This window comes from Syngnathus typhle, linkage group LG3 (assembly GCF_033458585.1).
Source record: "Syngnathus typhle isolate RoL2023-S1 ecotype Sweden linkage group LG3, RoL_Styp_1.0, whole genome shotgun sequence".
In the NCBI taxonomy this organism is placed as follows: Eukaryota; Metazoa; Chordata; class Actinopteri; order Syngnathiformes; family Syngnathidae; genus Syngnathus; species Syngnathus typhle.
The window spans coordinates 4,512,474-4,533,836 of NC_083740.1; the positions used below are offsets into that span (position 1 = coordinate 4,512,474).

Genomic DNA, 21,363 nt, shown 5'->3' on the forward strand with positions numbered 1-21,363 from the left:
GCTTTGCCACCATCTTGTGGAACCAGTAACACGCGGCTGCTCACCGAACAACAGCTGGAGGCCCACGGATGATTACTTCAGGATTATCCGTACATTTTGAAACTGCCTATATTCCGTTTTGTTATGATGGATTAATTACACCAAACAATCAATAATCAACCCTAGATTATCCAATCGAGTCGTTGCAACAAAGCTGTATTCAATAAAATATATGTAAAAGTGAAATGTTGAATTAGTTGTACTCCTGCATTTGTTACGTTTCTTATAACGCAGTAACAAGCTCACGCGAGAGCGCCGATGTCGATGGGTACGTGAATGCAACGCGGATGTGTGCGGCTCACTGTGCCGTGAATACTTGCTAGCGTGCAGAGTCATTTCTTCGACGTCGCTGGGACAAACAAAGAATAAAGCTTTTTGAAGGTAATCTAAGCGCGTTTAATATGGCCAACCATACAAGTTACCATATAAGCATAGACATGCGCAACATCTGCTTCATTTTACTCGTTGTTATTGTTATTGTAGTGCAATTGTAAAGTAGGCCCCAGTTGATGCTTGCGCGCTAGCTAATAGGCTAACCTACGCAAGCTAACCGCGCTAACGCGCGGTCGATTTTCTCGACAGAAATCCTCTTATTTTACCGCTGACTTTGAGCTGTTTGTCCATAAAAAAATTAAAAATACAAATCACGAATGCAAAGCAACGTCACTGTGTCGTTCCATGAGCTACTGTTGAATTTAAATCGTGCTCCGCACTTAGGTGCTAGCTTGCTAGCGAGCCGCGATGAACGAAGGGTAAAGCGGCTCCATTGAGCACGCTGTGCGTCGTTTTACGGCTAAGTGATTAGGCCTATTAAACATTTCTTATTAATAACGAGCTATGGTAATCACTCGGTTCGAAAACTTCACGTCGCCGTTTGATGCGGCCTGCCGGAATTTTGAGTCTTTTGCGAATATTCTTGCTTGAACTATATTGGCGCGTATAATGTTAACGCACATATCTTGACTGACATATTGAACTCCCTCACAGATGTCTGAACATGATGTTGATACTGAACTTTTGGACTACGAAGAAGAAGAGGAGCCCCAAGGAACCCTGGAGAGTACGACCCCGGCAAACAAAAAAGCCGTGAAGGGGTCGTACGTATCCATCCACAGCTCCGGGTTCCGAGATTTCCTTCTCAAGCCTGAGCTCCTCCGTGCCATCATTGACTGTGGTTTTGAGCATCCATCTGAAGGTGAATGGCAGCGATGCATGCATTATCTGCCATGTCCTGTTGTTTTTGGGGGGGGGGGGGGGGGGGGGGAGCAGTATGATTGTTTACAGGTCATATTCCTCATGTTGAGAGGTCGGAACTTTTTCCAGACTCTTACCAAGTATTATGTTGTCTTCTCAGTCCAGCACGAGTGCATCCCTCAAGCCATCCTGGGCATGGACATTCTCTGTCAAGCCAAGTCTGGCATGGGAAAGACAGCTGTGTTTGTGCTTGCCACCCTGCAGCAGATCGAACCTGTGGACGGTCAAGTAAGTTCTCCTTTTGTCGATTTTGTTGAACTTGAACGTAATGAGACAGCTCTTCAATATGAACTGTGACTATTTGAAGGCTAATGTGTTCCCTTCGTGCCAGGTGTCCGTCCTGGTCATGTGCCACACCCGAGAGCTGGCTTTCCAGATCAGCAAAGAGTACGAGCGCTTCTCCAAGTACATGTCCAACGTCAAAGTGTCTGTCTTCTTTGGCGGCATGGCCATCAAGAAGGACGAGGATGTTCTGCGGCAGAGATGCCCGCACATCGTGGTGGGCACACCCGGGCGCACGCTGGCCCTCATCCGCAACAAGACCCTCAGCGTGAAGAACATCAAGCACTTTGTGCTCGACGAGTGCGACAAGTTGCTGGAGCAGCTTGGTGGGTGATGTGGCGCGTTGGCCGAGATCACAGTGTATTAGTTGAAAGCCTGTGATGAGTCAAGTTATTAAAAAAAAAAAAAAAACTTTTTATATGATGTAACACAGACATGAGACATGACATCCAGGAGATCTTCCGGCTGACGCCCCACGAGAAGCAAGTCATGATGTTCAGCGCTACGCTCAGCAAGGAGATCCGCCCGGTTTGCCGCAAGTTCATGCAGGATGTAAGTTGTCACAAGTAAACTGACAACGCTAGTGCTCCTACAGGCGAAGCTCTCAAGTCCGACCAAGTGTGTTTGTCTGTCTTAGCAAATGTCCATTTCTTAGTCTGTTGTCACCAATCATGTATGTTTCGAGAGATTAATGTAATTTTTGCGGTGTAGCCAATGGAGGTGTTTGTGGACGACGAGACCAAGCTGACCCTTCACGGCCTGCAGCAGTACTACTGCAAGCTGAAAGACAGCGAGAAGAACCGAAAGCTCTTTGACCTGCTGGACGTGCTCGAGTTCAACCAGGTATGGAGAAGCCTGGACACGGAGATGAATATGATTTTTTTTTTTTTACTAATCCTATTGGTCCCGCAAGGTGGTGATATTTGTGAAGTCGGTGCATCGGTGCGTGGCCCTGTCCCAGCTGCTGGTGGAACAAAACTTCCCAGCCATCGCCATCCATGGCGGCATGGGTCAGGAACAGAGGTAAGAGCCTGTTATCTCTTTGCTTATTTTAGAAAAAGGGAATATAACATTGGCATTAGGGCTGTGGGGGGTGGCCCTTTAAAGGAAATGGCGAATTTCCTGTTTGCTTATAGAACAGGTAAATAATAACCCGCATAAACTGCAGTGTCGACTTTTGAAAATGAGCCTTTCCTGCCAAGGGATCCAAGAACTCACCTTGAAAAGGAAATGATCTTTTCCTCGCATCCGCTATTGCAGGTTATCCCGATACCAGCAGTTTAAAGACTTTCAGCGGCGGATCCTGGTGGCCACCAACCTGTTCGGCCGAGGCATGGACATCGAGCGAGTCAACATCGTCTTCAATTACGACATGCCAGAGGATTCTGACTCGTACCTGCACAGAGTAAGTTGAGCATTAGTAACCTCCCACCGTCTGACTTGTTGCCTGAAACCCCGCTGACCTTTTTCCTCATCATCCACCCTCCAGGTGGCCCGCGCCGGCAGGTTCGGTACCAAAGGCCTGGCCATCAGTTTTGTCTCCGACGAGACTGACGCTAAGACCCTGAACGAGGTCCAAGATCGCTTTGAGGTCAATGTGGCCGAGTTGCCAGAGGAGATTGATATCTCCACTTACAGTGAGTTTCTCTAATTCGATAGCATCATCCATCTTCTCTGGACCGAGGGGGTTGACTAATTCTGTACTTAATTTTTTGCTCTGCTTCTTTTTCCTTTTTTATCTGCAGTTGAACAGTCCAGATGAATCTGAAGTTTCCAGTGATGTGTCCCTCAAGTGTTTTTTTTGAGTTAAGGAAAACAAGAAGCAGTGTCTCACTGCCACTACATGTTGGCAAGTTTAATATTTTTTTTAATTTTAACATGTTGTTGCTTGTTTTAGTGTTTTTCTTTTTAAGCCATGATGCTTGGTTGAGGAAATAAACATTTTATACCTTATTCTGTTAGTGAAGTCTCATTTATTGTCAGTGTATTTGGTTGAGCACACATTTAAAAACAAACCTTAGGAAATGTTATTACCGTTCAAAACAATTAACCTACATATGCCAATAAAATATCTGCTCAAATGTTTTTTTCCTATTAGTGTAATTCTTCTTACGACTTTATAGAAACTAAAATATGGGGTCATGCAAATCCTTCTGAGTTGGGTTTCTGTAGTAATTGGTCCTCTCCAACAGAGGGCAGTGTTTCATCAAAAGAGCTTTGCTTCCAAAAAGCGTACCAAAATTTTAACCTTTTAACCTAATTTTGATACATGGTCATTTTTTCTTTCTTTACCAAAAAACTTATTATACTAGGTAATTTTATTTTTAATTACATTATAGTTATAATTATAATTAAATTATTTAATTAAATCATACAGGAGACAGAGGGGGGGCACTTTACTATACATGGGCTTTCAAGGGTCATACGTGGTCATTTAAAAAAAGCAATACTACACATGCTTTTTATTATATATATATAATATATATAATATTTATATATAAAAGCCCTACATGGTCTTTTTTTCTCCCAAAAAAGCATTAGCCTGACTATACAATTGGAGATTGTAAATTGATAGCTGCGCCTGGAGACTAGTGTAAAGGAAATGGGTGAAAACAATGAGAACATGACAATATGCTGAGGGCAACAGCTCACAGCAAGGTTTTATTTTTTTGAATGGGGGAAGAACAGAACTTTTCATTTTTCAAACAATGTACTTAATTTATAATATCTCAATTATGAAGTATTAATTGAACAACTTAATTTTAAAATGTGTGTACTGAACTTTGAACTAGTTCATGTAGAAAACGAACTTTCCCAATACTGACACTAATAATTAAATGACACATGATAAAGAGTAAATAAAGTACTGCCACATAGCCTGTCCAAACATTGCTAAACATTTCATTCCATTTCTGAAATGGTTAAATCACCTCAAAATAGATGTTAGCATGAAGCTCGCACTCAAACCATCTATTTGGAGGAATTGTTTATCAGTTCTCAAACTGCTGCTTACTTTTTTTACTTCCATCATAGAGCGACACTTGAATCTGTCTCTTTTGCTCTCTTATTTTGTCTTTAATGATTACTTTTCTTGTATGGCTGCTACAGGTCATGCAGGAAGGAGGATTTCCATCCATATTATTGTGGAATATTTTTCCTGTGCAACAGTGTAGTTTCACATACTGCCACCAGGGCCGTTTATGAATATTGATTGAAACTTGCAATCGGCCAGAACGAGGGACACTCACATCGGAAGTCATCGCTGTACAGCGAACCTCAACTTTTCGCTGGTCTCGGGACCAAACCGTGCTACGACAATCCGCAAGTAGTTGACGGTGACACCCAGCAAAACTGCTTCGAGAGATCACGAGAAGGCAAAGGAGTCATTTTGTGTCAACTCCCTTCAGCAAATTTCAAAGTGAGTTTTTCTGTAAATCACAAAAAAGCAAAATTGTGAATAAGCACAGGTACACACAGAAAACATTGCTGCGTGAACCCCACTTAACACAATGTCCTTTTTTTTTTTTTTTTTTAATTGCTGCTTACATTTGAAGTCAGTTTTCAAAGTGCCTTACAAAGCGTTTCCTCTTGCGGGCAGTCGGGAGGGTCTCAAAATATCCAAGTCGGAATAAGCAAGCTTATCCCTCGTGAGGCAGGGAGGTCCAGGGCTGCATCAGGGCTCTAATTTAGCACCCACGTCTGAACAAGGACACCCTGGGACACACACATTACAACCGGGGGGGGAGAGGGAGGGGCTTCCTCCTATATAAAACCCGGCTCATCGTCTCAGTTCGAGTCAAACCTCTGAGAAATCACTGCTTGTCTAAGAAGTTATGCGTGTCTCCATGCATCCAACGCTGCGGCGGCATGGCCACGTCGTTCAGGTGGCCGCAGGCCTCCTCGCTGCATTTGCACGACTGGATGAACATGGCAGACCTCCGCAGGCGCTGGCCGTCCGGGCAGACCAGGTCGATTGGCAGGGTGCGGGTGCGTCGCGGCGAGCAGCAGCGTCCGTCCGAACAATGGCCGCAGAAGTTTGGCCGGTAGAAGCGCACGCTCAGGCATTCGCCAAAGGACAGGCGGAGCGGCGATGGGGATTTTCGCATGGCGGAGCACTTCTTGCCTCTCTGTAGTTGGAAAAAATAACACAAAAAGTACGTTACACATTGTGCCTTGGGTAAAGATAATTAAAAATATTTATTTTCTCGTTCAAAAGAATGAAAATCTGTTTTTGTTTTCCTAGCAAGCTTGCGCAATACAGATTTTACCATGCATTGTAATTAATAGCTATGATGTTTCAGAAAAGAAACAAAAATCCACCTTCACTGCAGACACTTAAAGCTAAGCAAGCATGGCAAAGAGCTCCCGGTGTATTTCCAACACAGAGAATGAATGCAGACGGGCCAGCATACGGGAGCTTAGCTATGGACAGTTGCTTGGCAGGAATGGCCGGGCTGTGTGGAGGGAGGGAGGGAGGGAGGGAGGGAGGGAGGGAGGCTGCCTATATACACACACTAAAATTAACTCAAACAAACTGCCAGAGCAAATAAGCTCTGTGCAGTACAATAGCATGAACACGGTGAAAGCTTCTAAAGCCACAAATGCACAACAGTAAAATTGATTTTTGTCAAAGGAAGTAGTGGCACATTCATTTCGACATCTCCAAAAGTGGTTCTCATACTTTGTGAGGTCCTGGGTCCCTGCTTTTTTTTTTTCTTTTTGGAGGGGTGTAAAGTGTCCTGACCAGAATTATAATAGTTCTGAAATTTCATTGTAGTTTATGTACGTGTGTATTTGTTTGTTTTTATTTTACTTTGTAGAGAAAGTAAAACTAGAAAGTAGGTTTATGAAATCAAGCAAGGTCAGATAAGAGATTGTACGATTTTCTGCGGTCAGATGTTATCATAAGGTGTGGAGGTTATTTGATAAGCGGCAATAGGCAGAGAGAGAGACAGACACAGAGAGACTACACACACACACAGACACACACCCACAAAATATTCCTCAAGGTTACCTTGCTTGGAAAAGGTAGTATGGCGCTGCACGGCCGCACCATACAGAGTCTGGTCTCTCTTTCCAGCTTGCACCCGGGGTTCTTGTTGGTAAGGCGGGAGGAGACGCCCGTCCCGCAGCTACTCGAACACTGGGACCAATCGGTGGTGAGGACAGGGCATTGCTCCTGGTGGCCCCACACTGAAAAGAATCACCGAAAATCACATTTACAATGCTATAGCACTGCCTCTGTGTCATCTTCCCAGAAATATAGCCAACATTTCGCTTTAAGAATTTGGAATCTTTCATTTTTTTTTTTTAAAGCGCATTTAAAGTGGTCAGCCAGATATTGTCATCTCACCTGGCAGGTGTTTGTAGCCCCGTTCAGCCTCCCAGCCACTCGCCTTAACGGGCGCAATCTCATTGGTCACCGGCAGATCGTTTTTATCTAGCCGAGGGGCGGGACGGCGCTCCGGTTTGCGTTGCCGTCTCTTTGGAACAAACCACAAGAAAAATTTGCTGTTATTAGGAATCTTTTGGAATGGGCAAGTACAGATATCAACTATTGGTATCATGTTGATTCAGCGTAATTGTGAGGCTAACTGCGATCCAGACGTGCTAACCATTAGAGAATTTGTGCCTTCTTTGTAATCCATTCGCAAAACAAACCTTTGGATTATCTTTGTTTGGAAGGTGCCATGTGTTTTTGTGGCAGTCCACAGTGAAGCAGCACTGTCCGGGTATCCTGATCAGCTGTGGGAAGGGGCACGACGGCGAGGCCGGGGGCAGCTTGTGTTCGCAAAGTGGTGCGCAGCCCACCGCGCCATCCATGCAGGTACACTGGTGCTTACAACCCACGCGGAAGTTCTCGCCATTCTGGTAGATCCTGCCGCTGTAGTCGCACGTACGTCCTTCCGATTTGGCTGGGGAAATGATGATTAGCATTTATGTTGCGGTACTTTGACTAATATTAGTGCTGTACTGATGAGCTGAATATGCAGACAATTCAAATTTGTGTTGAATAATTTCACTTTTTAAGTAATTCTTCATTCCTTTGGGCATTTTGAGCAACAAATGGCATCAACGTGACTGCTGCACTTCTGAAATGCGTCTCCGGTAACGCATAACACAATAACTTTCCATGGCAACAACAGTTTCGACTGAAAGGTCAATGGAACTGAGGAGACAGGAATTGTCAGACTACTTGCCTCCAATGCGAGAAGGAGCCGCTATTCATAGTTTGTACAGCAGCTCTGGCATGACGCTTATTTTTATCTCCATTACATTTGCCCCCCCATCAAACATCTCGTCACAGCTTACAAGCTGTTGTGTGTAACGGTAGCTCACACACACACACTTTCAAAAGCCTTTTTTAGCATCACAAGAGAGGGAATGCCCCAACTTCCTACCTCGGCACACCCCCCAGGCCTCCGTGACGTCGTTGCCGTAATTGCACTCCAACCCTTTGTGACGGTCACAAGGCTTCACGGGACTGCAGTCTTGGTTGAGCTGTGCAGCACACACCTTACAGCACCCGCATCCATCGAGGACGGTGCTAACCCCCGGAGGGCACACTGGGTGGCCCGCGGGACACTCGCAAGTCATAGGACAGATAGCCATTACCTGGATCAAACACATGATCAGATAAGAGACAGAAATATCAGGAACAAGTTTACATAAGATTCCTTACGTTACAATTCCGACCAGGAATGCTAACAAGAGTTGTCATGCTATAATCTAATAACATAGCAACCTGAGCAAAAAAGCATTTTAGGAAAATAGGTATTATTTCTGGGGAAAAAAAGTGATGCTAAATGAAGATGAAACACAATTTATCTTTGCGGGTCACCTAAAATGATCTGGCGGGCCATATCTGGCCCCTATGCCTTACATTTAACACCAGTCATTTAGCCAGATGAGCGTTTTAGATCTTGCCTTGTTGTCAGGTACCATTTTACGGGAGAAAGTATAACCAACATTCCTCCAAGTGTGTCCAACACGTGAGCCATAGCCATGAACCATTTGATAGCCTGGAAAGTGAGGAAATAATATCCTACCTGTGAGACAAAGGCCGCTTTCAGCAAAAAAAGACACGTTAAACATTCCATGTTAATTAAATAAGGTTATGCATATATTATTTCAAGCTCAGCTCCACTGAAGGATGGTCAGTTCTAAATGTCTCAGACCCTTTTCGGGTCTTGGTCCAAGTGTTCCCCACGGGGACAAGCAGCCTAAACACCCATTTATACCACCTGGCAGGCCCCGCCCCTCTCCTCACTGTCAGCCAATAGGTGTGCAGGGACTGAGCCAGACATTCCAAATGGGTATGGCTTTACCACAGAAGTAATTTTCTATTGAGAATGAATGGAGCCATTCATATAAAAGCAGGGCCACTCTGTGTGTTTATTTTATGGGTTAAAAATTAAAATGTAACAGGCCCTTTCAAGTCACATTCCTGTCTTTGTGGCCAGCACTCTGCAAGAGCTGTGTAAATATATTCAGCTGGTAACATTCAGGAGACCTCCACTTTTGGGAAAAAGTGGGGAGGGACGGAATTCCCTGTTGTTCCTGAGCACTACAGAAAAAAGTCATCTGAAATGAATAAAGTATAACACGGATTGATGGATGGATGCATTGAGATTTACCTAGTCCAAAACTCCATTTACTCCAATGATGGATGTTTTCTTTTATCTCCAGCTAGTCAGCTCAAAACACAGCTATTTTCAATATTTGTTCTTTTTGTCAAAACCTCTGGTTACTTTACTTTATAATATGAGGTCAATCAAAACAATGTTGATGCAAGAGCATTCCTTGGAAAAGAATGGATGAGGGCGGGTGTTCTGTGGAAACTGGATTATTATTTTAAGGGCAGCTCCTATGAGCTTTGGCCTCAAATAGGTTGGCTTTCTTCCTCTTTCAACCACACACATGCAGCCACACCTGCTTCCACAGAATTCGATTTCCTCAAGTTGACAATTTTGGGAACTAGGGTATTTATTTATTTTAAATGACTATATTACTAATTGTCAGATATGTTACACGTGTTGTTGACAAATGTACACAAAAAATGACATTTGTTACCAGCAACAAATATGTAGTGTTTAAAAGCCTTGTATATTCCATTTTGGCTGCAAACTTTAAAAAAGAAATATATATATATATATATATATATAAATTGACACTTCAAAACAATTAAGACAAACAAAAGCAGTTTTAAAATGAAAAAACTACTCAACAGATCAGTGGATTTAAAAAACCATCAATCATTGCAAAAACTCTCTAAAATATATCATGGACATATCTTTTATTTATTACACTGCTTAGGTGTTAATTCTGTTTGTGTTTTACTTCTATTGGTTGTCTGACCCCCAACACCCTATAACTAAAATCACTTTTTTGTTCAAACACTTTTGTTTGTTTATTGTTTTTTTTTTTAAATAAAGTTGTGTTAAGTTGAAGTGCACTGCGGAACAGGCTGAAAATATTTGGACAGTGCTAGCTTGTGTTAGCGAGGCCCAATGTGAGCTATCTGGTTTCATTTCCTCTTACCATGGAAAGCAAACCTGGTCTAAAATAAGAATGGTTCCTGAAATGAATAAATGTACTCTAGGCCTTTTGTATGAGGTGTACAGAAAAAGAAAGAAAGGTGTCCTATTGGCAGTCAAATTGCTTTTCAAGGTTCATTCTTGTTCTTGAGCTTACTTTGCTGTGAAAAGCACTTAAGAAGTGTGAGCGAGCGGTCACAAGTCACTTGAAAAAGAAAAGCTGTCAATCACAGCTCTTAATGGTGCGACCGTGGAAACGTCTATTTTAATCCTTCCAACCCCGGACATTCACGCACGAAAACACACAAGGGTTCTTTACCTGAGTAAGGACTCAACTTCATTCTTCAAAAGTGTTTATCTGTTTCCTAATTATGGTGAGGACGCTAGACTGTGCAAATGGACTATTCCATCAGTGCACGGGAAAAACAGAAAACGTTTTGATGGTTATGCGTGAAAAAAGTGAAGCCAGATGTGAGATTTCAGGACCCTGACAGGTGTTTCACAGAGCGATGGTTTGTTTTTGAAAATGGAGGAGTACTGTGCTCCACTCCAATGTGATTGTGGCAGTGTGGGCTTTCAAACAAAAACACAGTACTGCACTTTGAAGGTCACGTCAACACAATTATACCATGTCAAGGTCGCACACTGAAAAAGCTGAGAGCGGTAGGGAAATGGACGTTACATAATTTCCTTCCGATGTCATTTAAATGCGGTGAATGGAATCGCGCAGAGGGAATTGTGGTGACCATGTGAAAAAGTGGAAATAGTTAGCATGTGTTGTGCACGAGGTGACATAAAGGACACCTACCTTACTGCTCAATGGCCAAAGGTCACCTCATGTGCATTCAAAAACTGTGGAGGACAATGCAGAAGTTAAAACAGTTAGTTGCAGCCATGAGGTTATGTCGCCCTCTAGCGGAAATGAAATAACTTACAACAGAAAGTGCATCAAAACTTGTATTTTATGCAAGCAAGCAGGGTTTACCAACCTCTGGGGTTTTAGACTGGTCAAATGGGTTAAAAGAAAAATATTTTTTAAAACTCCAACACCAATTTTCAGAGGCTTGGTTGGTATAAAAGCCAAACCTTTCTTACCCACACTCACCACAAGATGGCGCCACACACTAAATTATATGTGATAAATGTACCCCCCCTTCCCCAGCATTTATGTGGAGTATTTGAAGGATAACAGGTCCAACCATGAACATTTGAAATTTGTGTGGAGACGGTTTGTGGCATTTCCCAGTGAAGGGGGAAAAAAGCATGAGCTGAATATTTAGCTCGCCTGAAAGGCAGAATTAGCCTTTGGCCAGTAGCAGGAACCGATACCCCATTTGGGACTGTCGGCTTTTCGAGCACAAATACGAGAATCTGTTCTGGTGTAGCAGTAGATGTATAATGCATGTACATAGGATTTCTGTCCCTTTTGATCAGAGACTGATGGAGATGCACAAAAAAAAAAAAAAACAGCAAACTAGCCCACAAGCTACTAACGACGCTGAAATGTCCATTCAAATCCCTTAGCATCCTTAAAGCTATGATTAGTAAACCTGCCTCCGGTTTGTACGGTGCATACGCAAGCATCGATGATTCAGTACAGGGAGGTGAGAAGAGTTTAAATAAATACCCTTTTGAAAAATGTGAATTTACTTTTAGAACAGATACACACATAAAAAATAAACAGTTCTTACACAAATTCTGATCTCATCCGTTGTTGTAGCACGAGTTGTGTACTGCCATTTAGGGGTTAAGAGTGGAATCGCACATCAAATAGAAAAGAGTCGAAAAATACCGTTAGCCGCAGAAAAATAAACTAACATTTGGAACCCGCAATGGAGGATTACGGTAATCCACCCACAACTGCCATTTTGACAATGTAGCGCCCTCTACTGTCAACTGAAATTGACATCAAAGTGCCCCACGGGCTCCTAATGCGATGGTCACAGCTCACTGGGTCATGAGAAGTTTGCAGTCCGAGCCAAAATCTGAACATTCTCCTTAAAGGCATTTTTGGAGCTCACAAAAAAAATATGCTGTAGTTTGTTGTGTCCAATCGTGATATTAAGAGTGGAGTAAGTCTTGACAATAGCGCCATCTTACCTTGCGCAGCAGCAGCTATAACAGTCTGTATTAACAGATAACCCACATCCTTCTTTATCTGCCCCCTCCCACCTCCACGGAAAGAGGGTCTTATGAAGATAAATGACAGCGCTCTGCTTGCCGTGGCGGCTTTTTTTCATCTGCTTCCTTCACAGCGTGGCGAGGAATTCCCGCTCAATGCCTTGGAGCGCCGCCGCCGACAGCATCATTACGGCTGGCCGAGGCGACTGATAGAATTAGGAAGGCGACTCTGAAGCATGACGCTCATCAAATTTTAATCAAGGAGGGAAATTAATTAGAAATCTAAAGGGGCTCTTCTTCCGTAATCAACATTATAGAATGTTGTCTTTCAGGACCTCCGAGTTGACATGATGTGTCAATCCAGCTTTAATTACCGACACGTAGGTTTCTCTGAATGTGATGTCGGCCGAGTTTACCAATGCAAGTTTGTGTTTTATTTTTGATTGAGTTTCTTTTAACCCATTTAAATGTTTTTTTGCCCCCCCATTTACATGCAGATGGAAATATAATGCAGAGTATGTACACGTCATATCTCTACATACCTTTCTCCTATTTGGAGGAGGGAGGGAAGATCGTTAGGCACCATGTTGACAGCGTGTTGGGTCCGCAGGGAGGGTAATTACTAATCCATAAAAAAGGTCGCGCGGCGCTTGCCATTCCAAAGTCTCTCTTGAGGTTCTGGAAAAGCCAAATCTCATTAAAAGGAAATCACACACACACACACTCACAGCCAACCTCAAATGCAAAAGGCTTAAGGGCCAATTAAAGCAGGTGATTAACCTCTATTAATGGCCATTGATACACAGATAAACCATTCTGGCCTACGTCTTGGATTGAAATTGTGTACAAGTGAATGCCAAACAGCCAAGTAGGAAATCTATTGAGATCAATAAATGGTCAACTGGAAAAATACGTACGCTGCATCGCTCCGCCCACTTTAGGGGGTATGGGGAAAACTATAACACAGTACTCATAAAAACTACATTGGACTTTTTGTGCGATATTTCAGAGTGAACCTGAAGGCAGATTTGATTTTCCAACTATGCCGTTAGAAAGATTTTACATTTACATTTTTCGGAATAAATTGTATTAGAATAGGGAATCATCTAGTAAGATGGTCTCTTTTGACCTTTTGACACTTTCAATAAACTTCACCCAAAAGCTAAGTAAGTTGGAAGAAGAATTTCCAAGTGAGAGGTCAACAAGGTGATGGTGGTAAAACCAAGCTGGAGTGATTTTTTTTTTTTTGCATAAGAAATGGAATGAAAAATTGTTGCTAAGCAGCTGTTGCCATGAAGCCTCCATCCAACCCGGTTCTGCTCTGCTGGCCTTGATCCCACTCAATTCCCGAGTATCTGACAGCGCAGCCTCTTGATTCTTGTCTATCTCCTTGCACTTGCGAGTAACACCCACCTCCTCCGCTGGATAACGCGCCGCATTAAACATAAAGTCATATTTTCGACTAAAGTTGTAGCACGTAATTTCTTTCTCACTCCCTAAAAGTCATAAAGTTCACAAAGGCTTGACTCTCCTGCAAGATGGATGGATGGATGAAAATTCCACCTAGTAGGCATCTTAGTATCCTTGAAAAAAAATCACAATCGCAATATTTTCATTCACTAGAATAGAAATGACTCGGTGAAAAGTGTAGCGACCATATAAGCTAACATTTAGCTTAGCTTCTTCTAATAGTTCGTCTACTATATTGTTGCCCATGAATGGGACTGCTGTGAATCGCAAAAATCAAAAATTGACGCCATCTAAAATGTTACTTATACGTGGCACAAGAAGACAGCCAAGCACTACTTTTATCTAAAAGAATCTAAAAAGCAAAGCAAGTCTTGAGGCACATCTGTAGCAACACAAAGAGTAAACGTCGTGAAATCAAAACAGACGACGTAAAGTCATGATAAACGGATGGACTTCGTAAAAATGACACAATGTTTACGCTTCAGGCTCTTCATTTGTCCTTTTGTCACTCGAACCTACCCGCCATCCCATGGCAGCTTGACAGCGTGACCTTAGGTGTTACTTGTTACACCCTCACCATCTCCTCCTCCTTCTTTCTCAAGGACAAGCAAGTACTGCTGTCGCACACACGCACAAACACACACACTCTTTGTCTGCATGACGCATAACTTTGTCAGCCTCGGATGAAGAGCATAATCACGTAAAACCCATTATCGCCGGCAGATAATTATATTTATCGGCTTAATTATTGATATCTCACTGCAAAGCAACTTTGGAGAGGTCCTGGAAGTAAACAAGCTGAGGAATGTTACACTAATGCCAAAAGCAATTAGGAGTGTGCCGTTAGTCCCCGGGCTCCATCATTGCTGGTATATTTCACAAAGATGCTCGCTCGCTCGGTCGCTCACCTTGCCTTCGTCTTCCCTCTCCTCGGTGCCCTCCATTCGTCTACTCCTGTTAATCACTACGTACAGCGAAGAGGCCAGGAAATGGCAAGTAATGATGCTCCATCACGTCACCCCCGCAAGACGACCTTGGACGGGGCGGACGGGTCGGCCCGCTGGAGACCGAACATGAGGAGCTTGTGTGTTTTGCCTATGTGGAAGAGCACAGAAAAGTTAGAAATACACAGATACACCAAAATACAGCGCCAAGCAGATACGGAATGAAGTAGGCTGTCATGACAATGATAAGGAAATATGTGCGGGAATGTTTTTTTTTTTTTTTTTTTTTTTGAGGAGAGTGTTTTGGCAGTCAAGGTTAAAACGGAGGGCAACGGTTAATCTACCTCGGAAGAAATCCAAGATACCGTCACCGTCTTTCTGTCCCGAATGACTTTGTGAGTCGTTTAAATTCTCCCAACCTGGTTTACTGTTGGAGTTTAATGGGTTTATATTTATCGTGCTCTATCGAAAAGTGCCGGCCAAAGGCTGTGGATGTGTTTCATTTTTAAGACTGCTGTGGTCTTAATGTGGAAGAAAAAAAAAAAAAAAACATCATCAATCGCCAAGCTTCTGAAACGTCATCTAAAAGTGCCTTTGGGTGCGTCTTGTAAAGAAATACGATTCACCTTTACTATTACCAGGTCACTGAGCCTCATCTCTAGTTTTACAACGTTGTTCTTTTTCATGCATACTGTACAATTGTATTTGTGTCCATTTTATTGCTTAAATAGTCGTTTCCCCACAATACACAACAAAGATGCTATTTGGCTTTAGCATTAATCTAGCTGAATTAAAGGCTAAAATATATGGTTGTTTGAAATGTTCAAGGTATAATTCTCCAGGCTTTGTTTAGTTTGACAGTATTAAACACTTTTAAGCCTCTTTATAAAGAATTATTTACTATTTATTGTCAAGTGAATTGAGTTTATTGTCGACTTGGCAAGTAAAGAAGACTGTCAAGGTGCCACTGTACTACTATTTATTAAAAGCGTAGCCAAAAAATGTGTTTTGGCCAGACGTTGCAATTGATTCAGAATATTTCTGGAATTTTAGAATCTGTTGAAAGACCTTGTGGTGACTAAAATGACTGCCCTTGTTTTTTATGTGGATACCAAATAACACAGTCTATATGATTGGGGGGGAAAAAAAAAAAGCTCAAATATCAAAAGCCCAAAGGTTTAAAAAAATAAAAAAATTACGCTCTCCGTGTGTCCTCCCAGTTTACGTTGTTGCCTTTTAAACTTTTAGGAGCATTTCTTCCGTTGTTTTTATTGATGGCCGTTTGTGGCCTCGCAGTTGGCCCATTTTAAAGCTGTGAAATTTGCAATGCAGTCATGTTTGCAAGTCATGGGAGGATCATCTTCTCCCTAACACCACCGTGGAGAGCAATAGTGGGCCTCTGCCAATCTGTGCGTGTGAGATGAAAAGTGTCCAACCCGTGTGGAGGTGCTGACTCAATCACAGGGCTGTCTGGCAGCGGGTCTCACATCAGAGTCGGTCGCCGTGGCGATCTGTCACCATGGGGACAGCTTCTCTACTCCGGGCTCCAGTAATAAAATGAATGCCTACCTCCGCCCGACTCTGTTCCTTCTCTCGCTTCTTCCTCCTCTGGACTTCTGTAATGAAACAAATCTCTCACTCTCTTGCACATGCACTCTTACCTCCCATCGGGAGCAGGCTGCTCTATCACTGTCACGCCGGGCCCAGATTGGGTGCCAAAGCCACTAATAAAGACAAGAAGCACATTTCACCGCCTTTGAATGGCCTCTACTTTGTCTGCCATTGCTCCATGGGGTCGTGTTCTCATGCACATTCAGCTAATTGAGTGGCCGGCTTACTATATTTAGCGAGGGGCACGTCCATCCATCCATTTTTAAAACGATGAATGGTTAAAAAATAAATAAATAACTAGTCGATTCATAAATTTGTCTTTGGGGGCCCAAATTCATTTACACTTCAGGCCAAATTTGGCCCGAGGGCCAGAGTTTGACACCACTAATTTAGCTTTTGTCTGTAAAAGGCAGCTTAGACTCAACGGCATTGCTCTTCAAACAAATTTATGTGGATCACCCAGTATGTGCGCGCACACTAACTACACACCCGCCTTTGCAGAATGTGGTTCCCCTGCGAGCCCGCTGGCTGTGGAAACACTTTGCCTCGCAAATTAACGTTAGATTTCTATAGGCGGTGGGGTGTGTTTGTGTGTGAGTGTGTGTGTTGGCCGGGGGGAGGGGTGTGGGGGCAATCACAATGCCTTCTTGTGGTTGTTTGTCATCAATATGCAAAATTCAAACACTGCCAATCAGATGGAAGTTGTTTTGAACTCCTCTAATTAAAATTTGTGAGAGTGTTTTAGATAAGTGCTGATAAGTGTGTGTGTGTGTGTGTGTGTAGGTCTTTTGTCTCCGTGACTGCAGTCTAACTTATGATCATCCATTGTTCTTGTTTCTACATTAATTTTAGACTGCCTCAATAAAATCAACCAGCTGTCACAAAGCTTTTTTTATTTTTTTCCCCGCCCAAACAGTAAATAAACAAAGTGACAATATTAAAAGTGTGAATATCAAATACGTGTTTTCTAATACGTTTATAATTCTGCTTCTGTTTTGCAGTGATGTCCACCTGCATTGCAGCTTTTCATTTGACAACAAATACAATCCAGTAAAATTACATCATCATGTCTTGCGGTACTGTATTGAAACACTGGCATCAAATATTAATACGGTGTTGCCTTTAGACACAAGTGTGTGTTCTTTTGTTCGGGAGTGTAAACTTAAAATGTGAGCGTTGTTCGGCGGCAAGTGACTCATTTCACAAGTAGCAGCATTTTGGCAGATAGCAGAGTAAATACTCTTCAGAAAAAGGCCTTTCTATTTCATACTTGTCGGAAATCCCACTAAATTCTCATGAGAATTGCTTTATGTAAAGTTATGAAATGAAATAAGTACTTGGCACAACATAACAGTTGCGGGATGTTTTAAGAGGCGTTTAACCTGCTTTCCGATGCCGTAGCCCGCTATAAAAAGACGACAATAAAAGACATCACGAGCCTGTCTTGTGTCGACATTTGCATCCTCCTACATTTTCCTTGCAAAAGCGCTGTTCCAAGAATATCTTTGTTGACTGCCGTCTGTTTGTGTGTGTTTCATTTGAAATGTGGGCCACACTTGGAAAGTGCGAGGGAGACAAGTGTGAATCGTTCCATTTCATGTACAATAGGAAGACATGTTTTAGAGATAACACATTATGTACCGCGTCTAATCGCTACTTTTGTGTATCCAGCCGCAATTAGAATTTAGTTCTAAAGATCAATGAACATCACTTAACACTTCTTCCACGATATGACAGAAGGAGACAAACAAATGTAAATAACTGTGAGAAATACAAATTGCGTCGTGGTTCTGGTTAGCAGAGGGAAAAGATTTTGAACTAACAAGACAACCTGGATCCAAATACCCCCGAGACAGTGTGCCATCCTCTTTTTTCTGTCATTCATTTGGGTTTACGGTGTCCCCGGTGGCTTTTTGTTGCCTCTGAGCCGTTTTCCTAGCATGCGCGATGTGTGCAGTCATGCAGAGCGTTTCTATTTGTGTCCCATGCTGTCGACACGACGTTCAAAGTCCGTCAGCAGTCCCCCGAGGCCTAGGTAACGGGCGCTTCTGGTTTGCAATTGAGGTTTTTTGTTGTACACTGAGTGGCTGCAAATTGTTAGAACATGTTTGTACTTTTGTGTCAATCTAAAGCAATCTTTTATCCTGGCTTGGTAGAAAAGTCCTTAGTGGATATGAATAATTTTCCGTGTTGTAATACTACTTTCCATTTCTTCTCAAGTATTTACGATTTCATCACTTGACTGGTCTCTACTAATTAATAGGCTTACAAAGAAAGGCACTTAAGATGGAAAAGCTACATCGTTGGCTTATTATAACCGTTATTATGTTGAACTTTTTCAATCTGAAATGTTTATTTAGCATTTAGACAAGCGAGTGTTTGTTCTCCCAATCTAGATGGCTGAAAAACAATTTCAGTGATTTGTTTCTAATTAATTTGGAAGGTAAGTCTTGTAACATGAGGTAAGACTGAGACGAAGATGAACACTTGATTTTTACAAGGCCCCCATTGTATAAATTATGACCTGGCTACTGATCCACTTGCTATTACGCTAGCTCGCTAAACTGCCATGTTTATTCATCACTCATTTTATTTATTTATAATTTATTAGTTATTGTTTGTGCCTTCTTGTTTTTATTTTGTGTCGTCTACTTGTATGTTTATCGTGTACTGTGTCTCGTCACCGTGGGATGGAAGAAACGGAATTTCGGTTTCTTTGTTTGTCTGACATATGAAGGGATTGACAATAAAGCTGACTTTGAACTTTGAACTTTTGTCGCTAAAACTGAGTGAGGACAAAACAGGAAAATGAGGAACGGAGAACAAGCTAGCCCAAGGTAGCAAGCTCACTCAATTTTGTGAGGAACAGGCTAGCCCAAGCTAACAAGCTCATTGAAGTTTGTATTTACCAAACACAATGATACTTGGCTATCTGAAATTTGGCACCCATGTTAACGACACTCTTTTCTGTGGCGTGTCAAATTTACGAGACATTTTTATGTTCACGTTATAGGGTTCCCTTGAAGGATGGTTGTGTTTTACAAGGTTGTGCTTCTGCTTCAAGTGTTACCTCGCCAATACTAAGCGGCACGGCACAATGAAATCTTTAAGGCTAAAATGCTACTTTTAGGGATACGGTTGCTTTCAGCAACAATTATAATAAAACAAAAGACATAGCGCATTATTAAGAGACTGGTTTACAGCTCTCCCTCAACTCCCGTAATTTCATTTTCCTTTAGTTATACGTCAAAATATATTTAGAATTGTAACCGTTGAAGAGGTTTACCATTTAAGATTGTTGGCCCAATGATTCATTTGGGATCACAGGAGAGGAGGACCAATCCTGAAATGTGGCTCGATTGTTGGTATGCATGTACCTTGTCTTGCTTTACAGCGAGTGATGAACCGCACACTGGAGCTCTCTGAAGGATGGTTATCAGTTTCTGCAGACATTCAGTAAAGTCATGACAAGACGAACATAACACAAGAAGAAGAATTGGACAGACCGCTGCTCACCTGGGAAATCGATCGATCTACTTCTTTTTAAACGTCAGATGGGTTGTTTTATTTACCCATAAACTGATTTATTCAGAGTCTTGTTGGGCTCAGGAGTAGCCGACCAATTAGACATGAATTATTAACGAGTACCTCTCGCTATCTTTTCTCCATTCCCATTTGTTCTCGTTGGATGTGGACTCCCTTCTTTCTTTGTTACTCTTGACCAGAAAACTGGGCTCAATATTTGCTCTCGCCTGATGGCTTCATGCTGCTTCTTCCAAGAGCCTCTTTCCTGTTTTCTCCATCTCCACTCCATTTGTTTTGCTAGTCTTTTCCTCGAAAAAGTCTACAAATGCTCAGCAACAAGAATGAGAAGTAAGGGGGAATTAATTACTGATGTTTTTCATACACTTATAAATCAAGACTATAATAATGCTTTCCTCACGCCCAATTTGACAATCTTGTCATCATTAAAAGCGATGCACCAGCAAGTGCATTTAAAATCTTTATGAACGCAATACCCAAAATACACACACATGCACGCATACTGACAGGAAGGATGCACTTGTACACAAAGCTGATGTCATTTTGTATTGTGTGTGCCCGAAAGTAAAAATCTGCGTAAAAGCAATTAAAAAGGCATGGAGCATCTGAACTGTGCTAACAGCAAGTGTGGGTTGCCAAAGTTTGGCAGGCAAATTGGACCTCGGAGAAGAAGAAGCTATAAAGTAGAAGCACATCAACAGAAGAGCATCTAAAGGAGGTGCAGTGAACAAAATTGATGACAAACACGCACGATTATATTCCATTCGTTGATCGGTGTACCCTCTTGCGTCTGTAAAATCAATAGCTCCTTTGTTGGAACACAATGCACAAATCCTTGAAAGTCTGGAAAAATAAATAAACAATGAGTAGATCTTTGTTACCATGGCAATCTTGTGTCTGCAGCGGAGGTGTCAAGTAACAAGTGGAACACTTATGTTATTGTTTTTCAGCCTATTTCTAGCTATTTAGAGGTTGTGTTTACTGCTAATTGAGATGTCGCAACTTTTCTGCTCATCAGTACGGCACTAATATTTACTGTACTGTGCTGTGCTGTCCATTTTTTAGGCCAGATGTATTGAGTGGACCACAACCGGTCAATCTTGATTGAGGAGTACCCAGTGATGGTGACCAAAGAGGGTAATCAATATCCTGAAGACAGTAAGATTATTGATTGATTTCCTGATTATTGATGCTGTGATTGTTCAGGATATCATTTTCTACCGCCCTCTCCTTTCTGTCTTATTGTGTATTTAACGCTGTTATTGCCTTCTCACTCGTCCTGACGTGTACACCAATTTGTTCCTGAGCTGATTAACTTTTGTTTGAAGAGCATAAACATTGTGTTCGGACGTGCTTCTCATTCGCAATAGCTCAGAAGCTGTCACACCAAATGAGAGTGATAACAGGCCAATTAGGCTCTGGCACCAATAAAGTTGTCAATGCAGGCTGGAGCGGGGAAAAAAAATGTCACCTGGCATTCTCGTAATTTGCTGATTTGCATTATTTCCATATATGAATATATATAATTTATAAAAAATTATAACATAATAATAATGAAAATA

At 42.2% G+C, this 21,363-nt stretch overlaps 2 protein-coding genes across 2 annotated transcripts; one reads left to right on the forward strand and one right to left on the reverse strand.

Moving 5' to 3' along the window:
* The first annotated feature begins 277 nt into the window (after positions 1 to 277).
* On the forward strand, positions 278 to 3,528 carry LOC133151597 (ATP-dependent RNA helicase DDX39A-like). Its single transcript, XM_061274765.1, has 10 exons — positions 278 to 420; positions 1,027 to 1,234; positions 1,394 to 1,521; positions 1,625 to 1,901; positions 2,009 to 2,127; positions 2,287 to 2,418; positions 2,489 to 2,598; positions 2,836 to 2,980; positions 3,065 to 3,212; positions 3,321 to 3,528. The coding sequence occupies exons 2-10, from the start codon at positions 1,027 to 1,029 to the stop codon at positions 3,335 to 3,337; spliced, it is 1,284 nt and encodes a 427-aa protein (XP_061130749.1). The 5' UTR covers positions 278 to 420; the 3' UTR covers positions 3,338 to 3,528.
* A 667-nt stretch (positions 3,529 to 4,195) lies between these two features.
* LOC133151598 (CCN family member 1-like) lies at positions 4,196 to 8,800 on the reverse strand. Its single transcript, XM_061274766.1, has 6 exons — positions 8,625 to 8,800; positions 7,977 to 8,190; positions 7,237 to 7,490; positions 6,929 to 7,058; positions 6,590 to 6,768; positions 4,196 to 5,702 (listed from the first exon to the last, which is right to left on the reverse strand). The coding sequence occupies exons 1-6, from the start codon at positions 8,673 to 8,675 to the stop codon at positions 5,388 to 5,390; spliced, it is 1,143 nt and encodes a 380-aa protein (XP_061130750.1). The 5' UTR covers positions 8,676 to 8,800; the 3' UTR covers positions 4,196 to 5,387.
* Between the last annotated feature and the right edge of the window lie 12,563 nt (positions 8,801 to 21,363).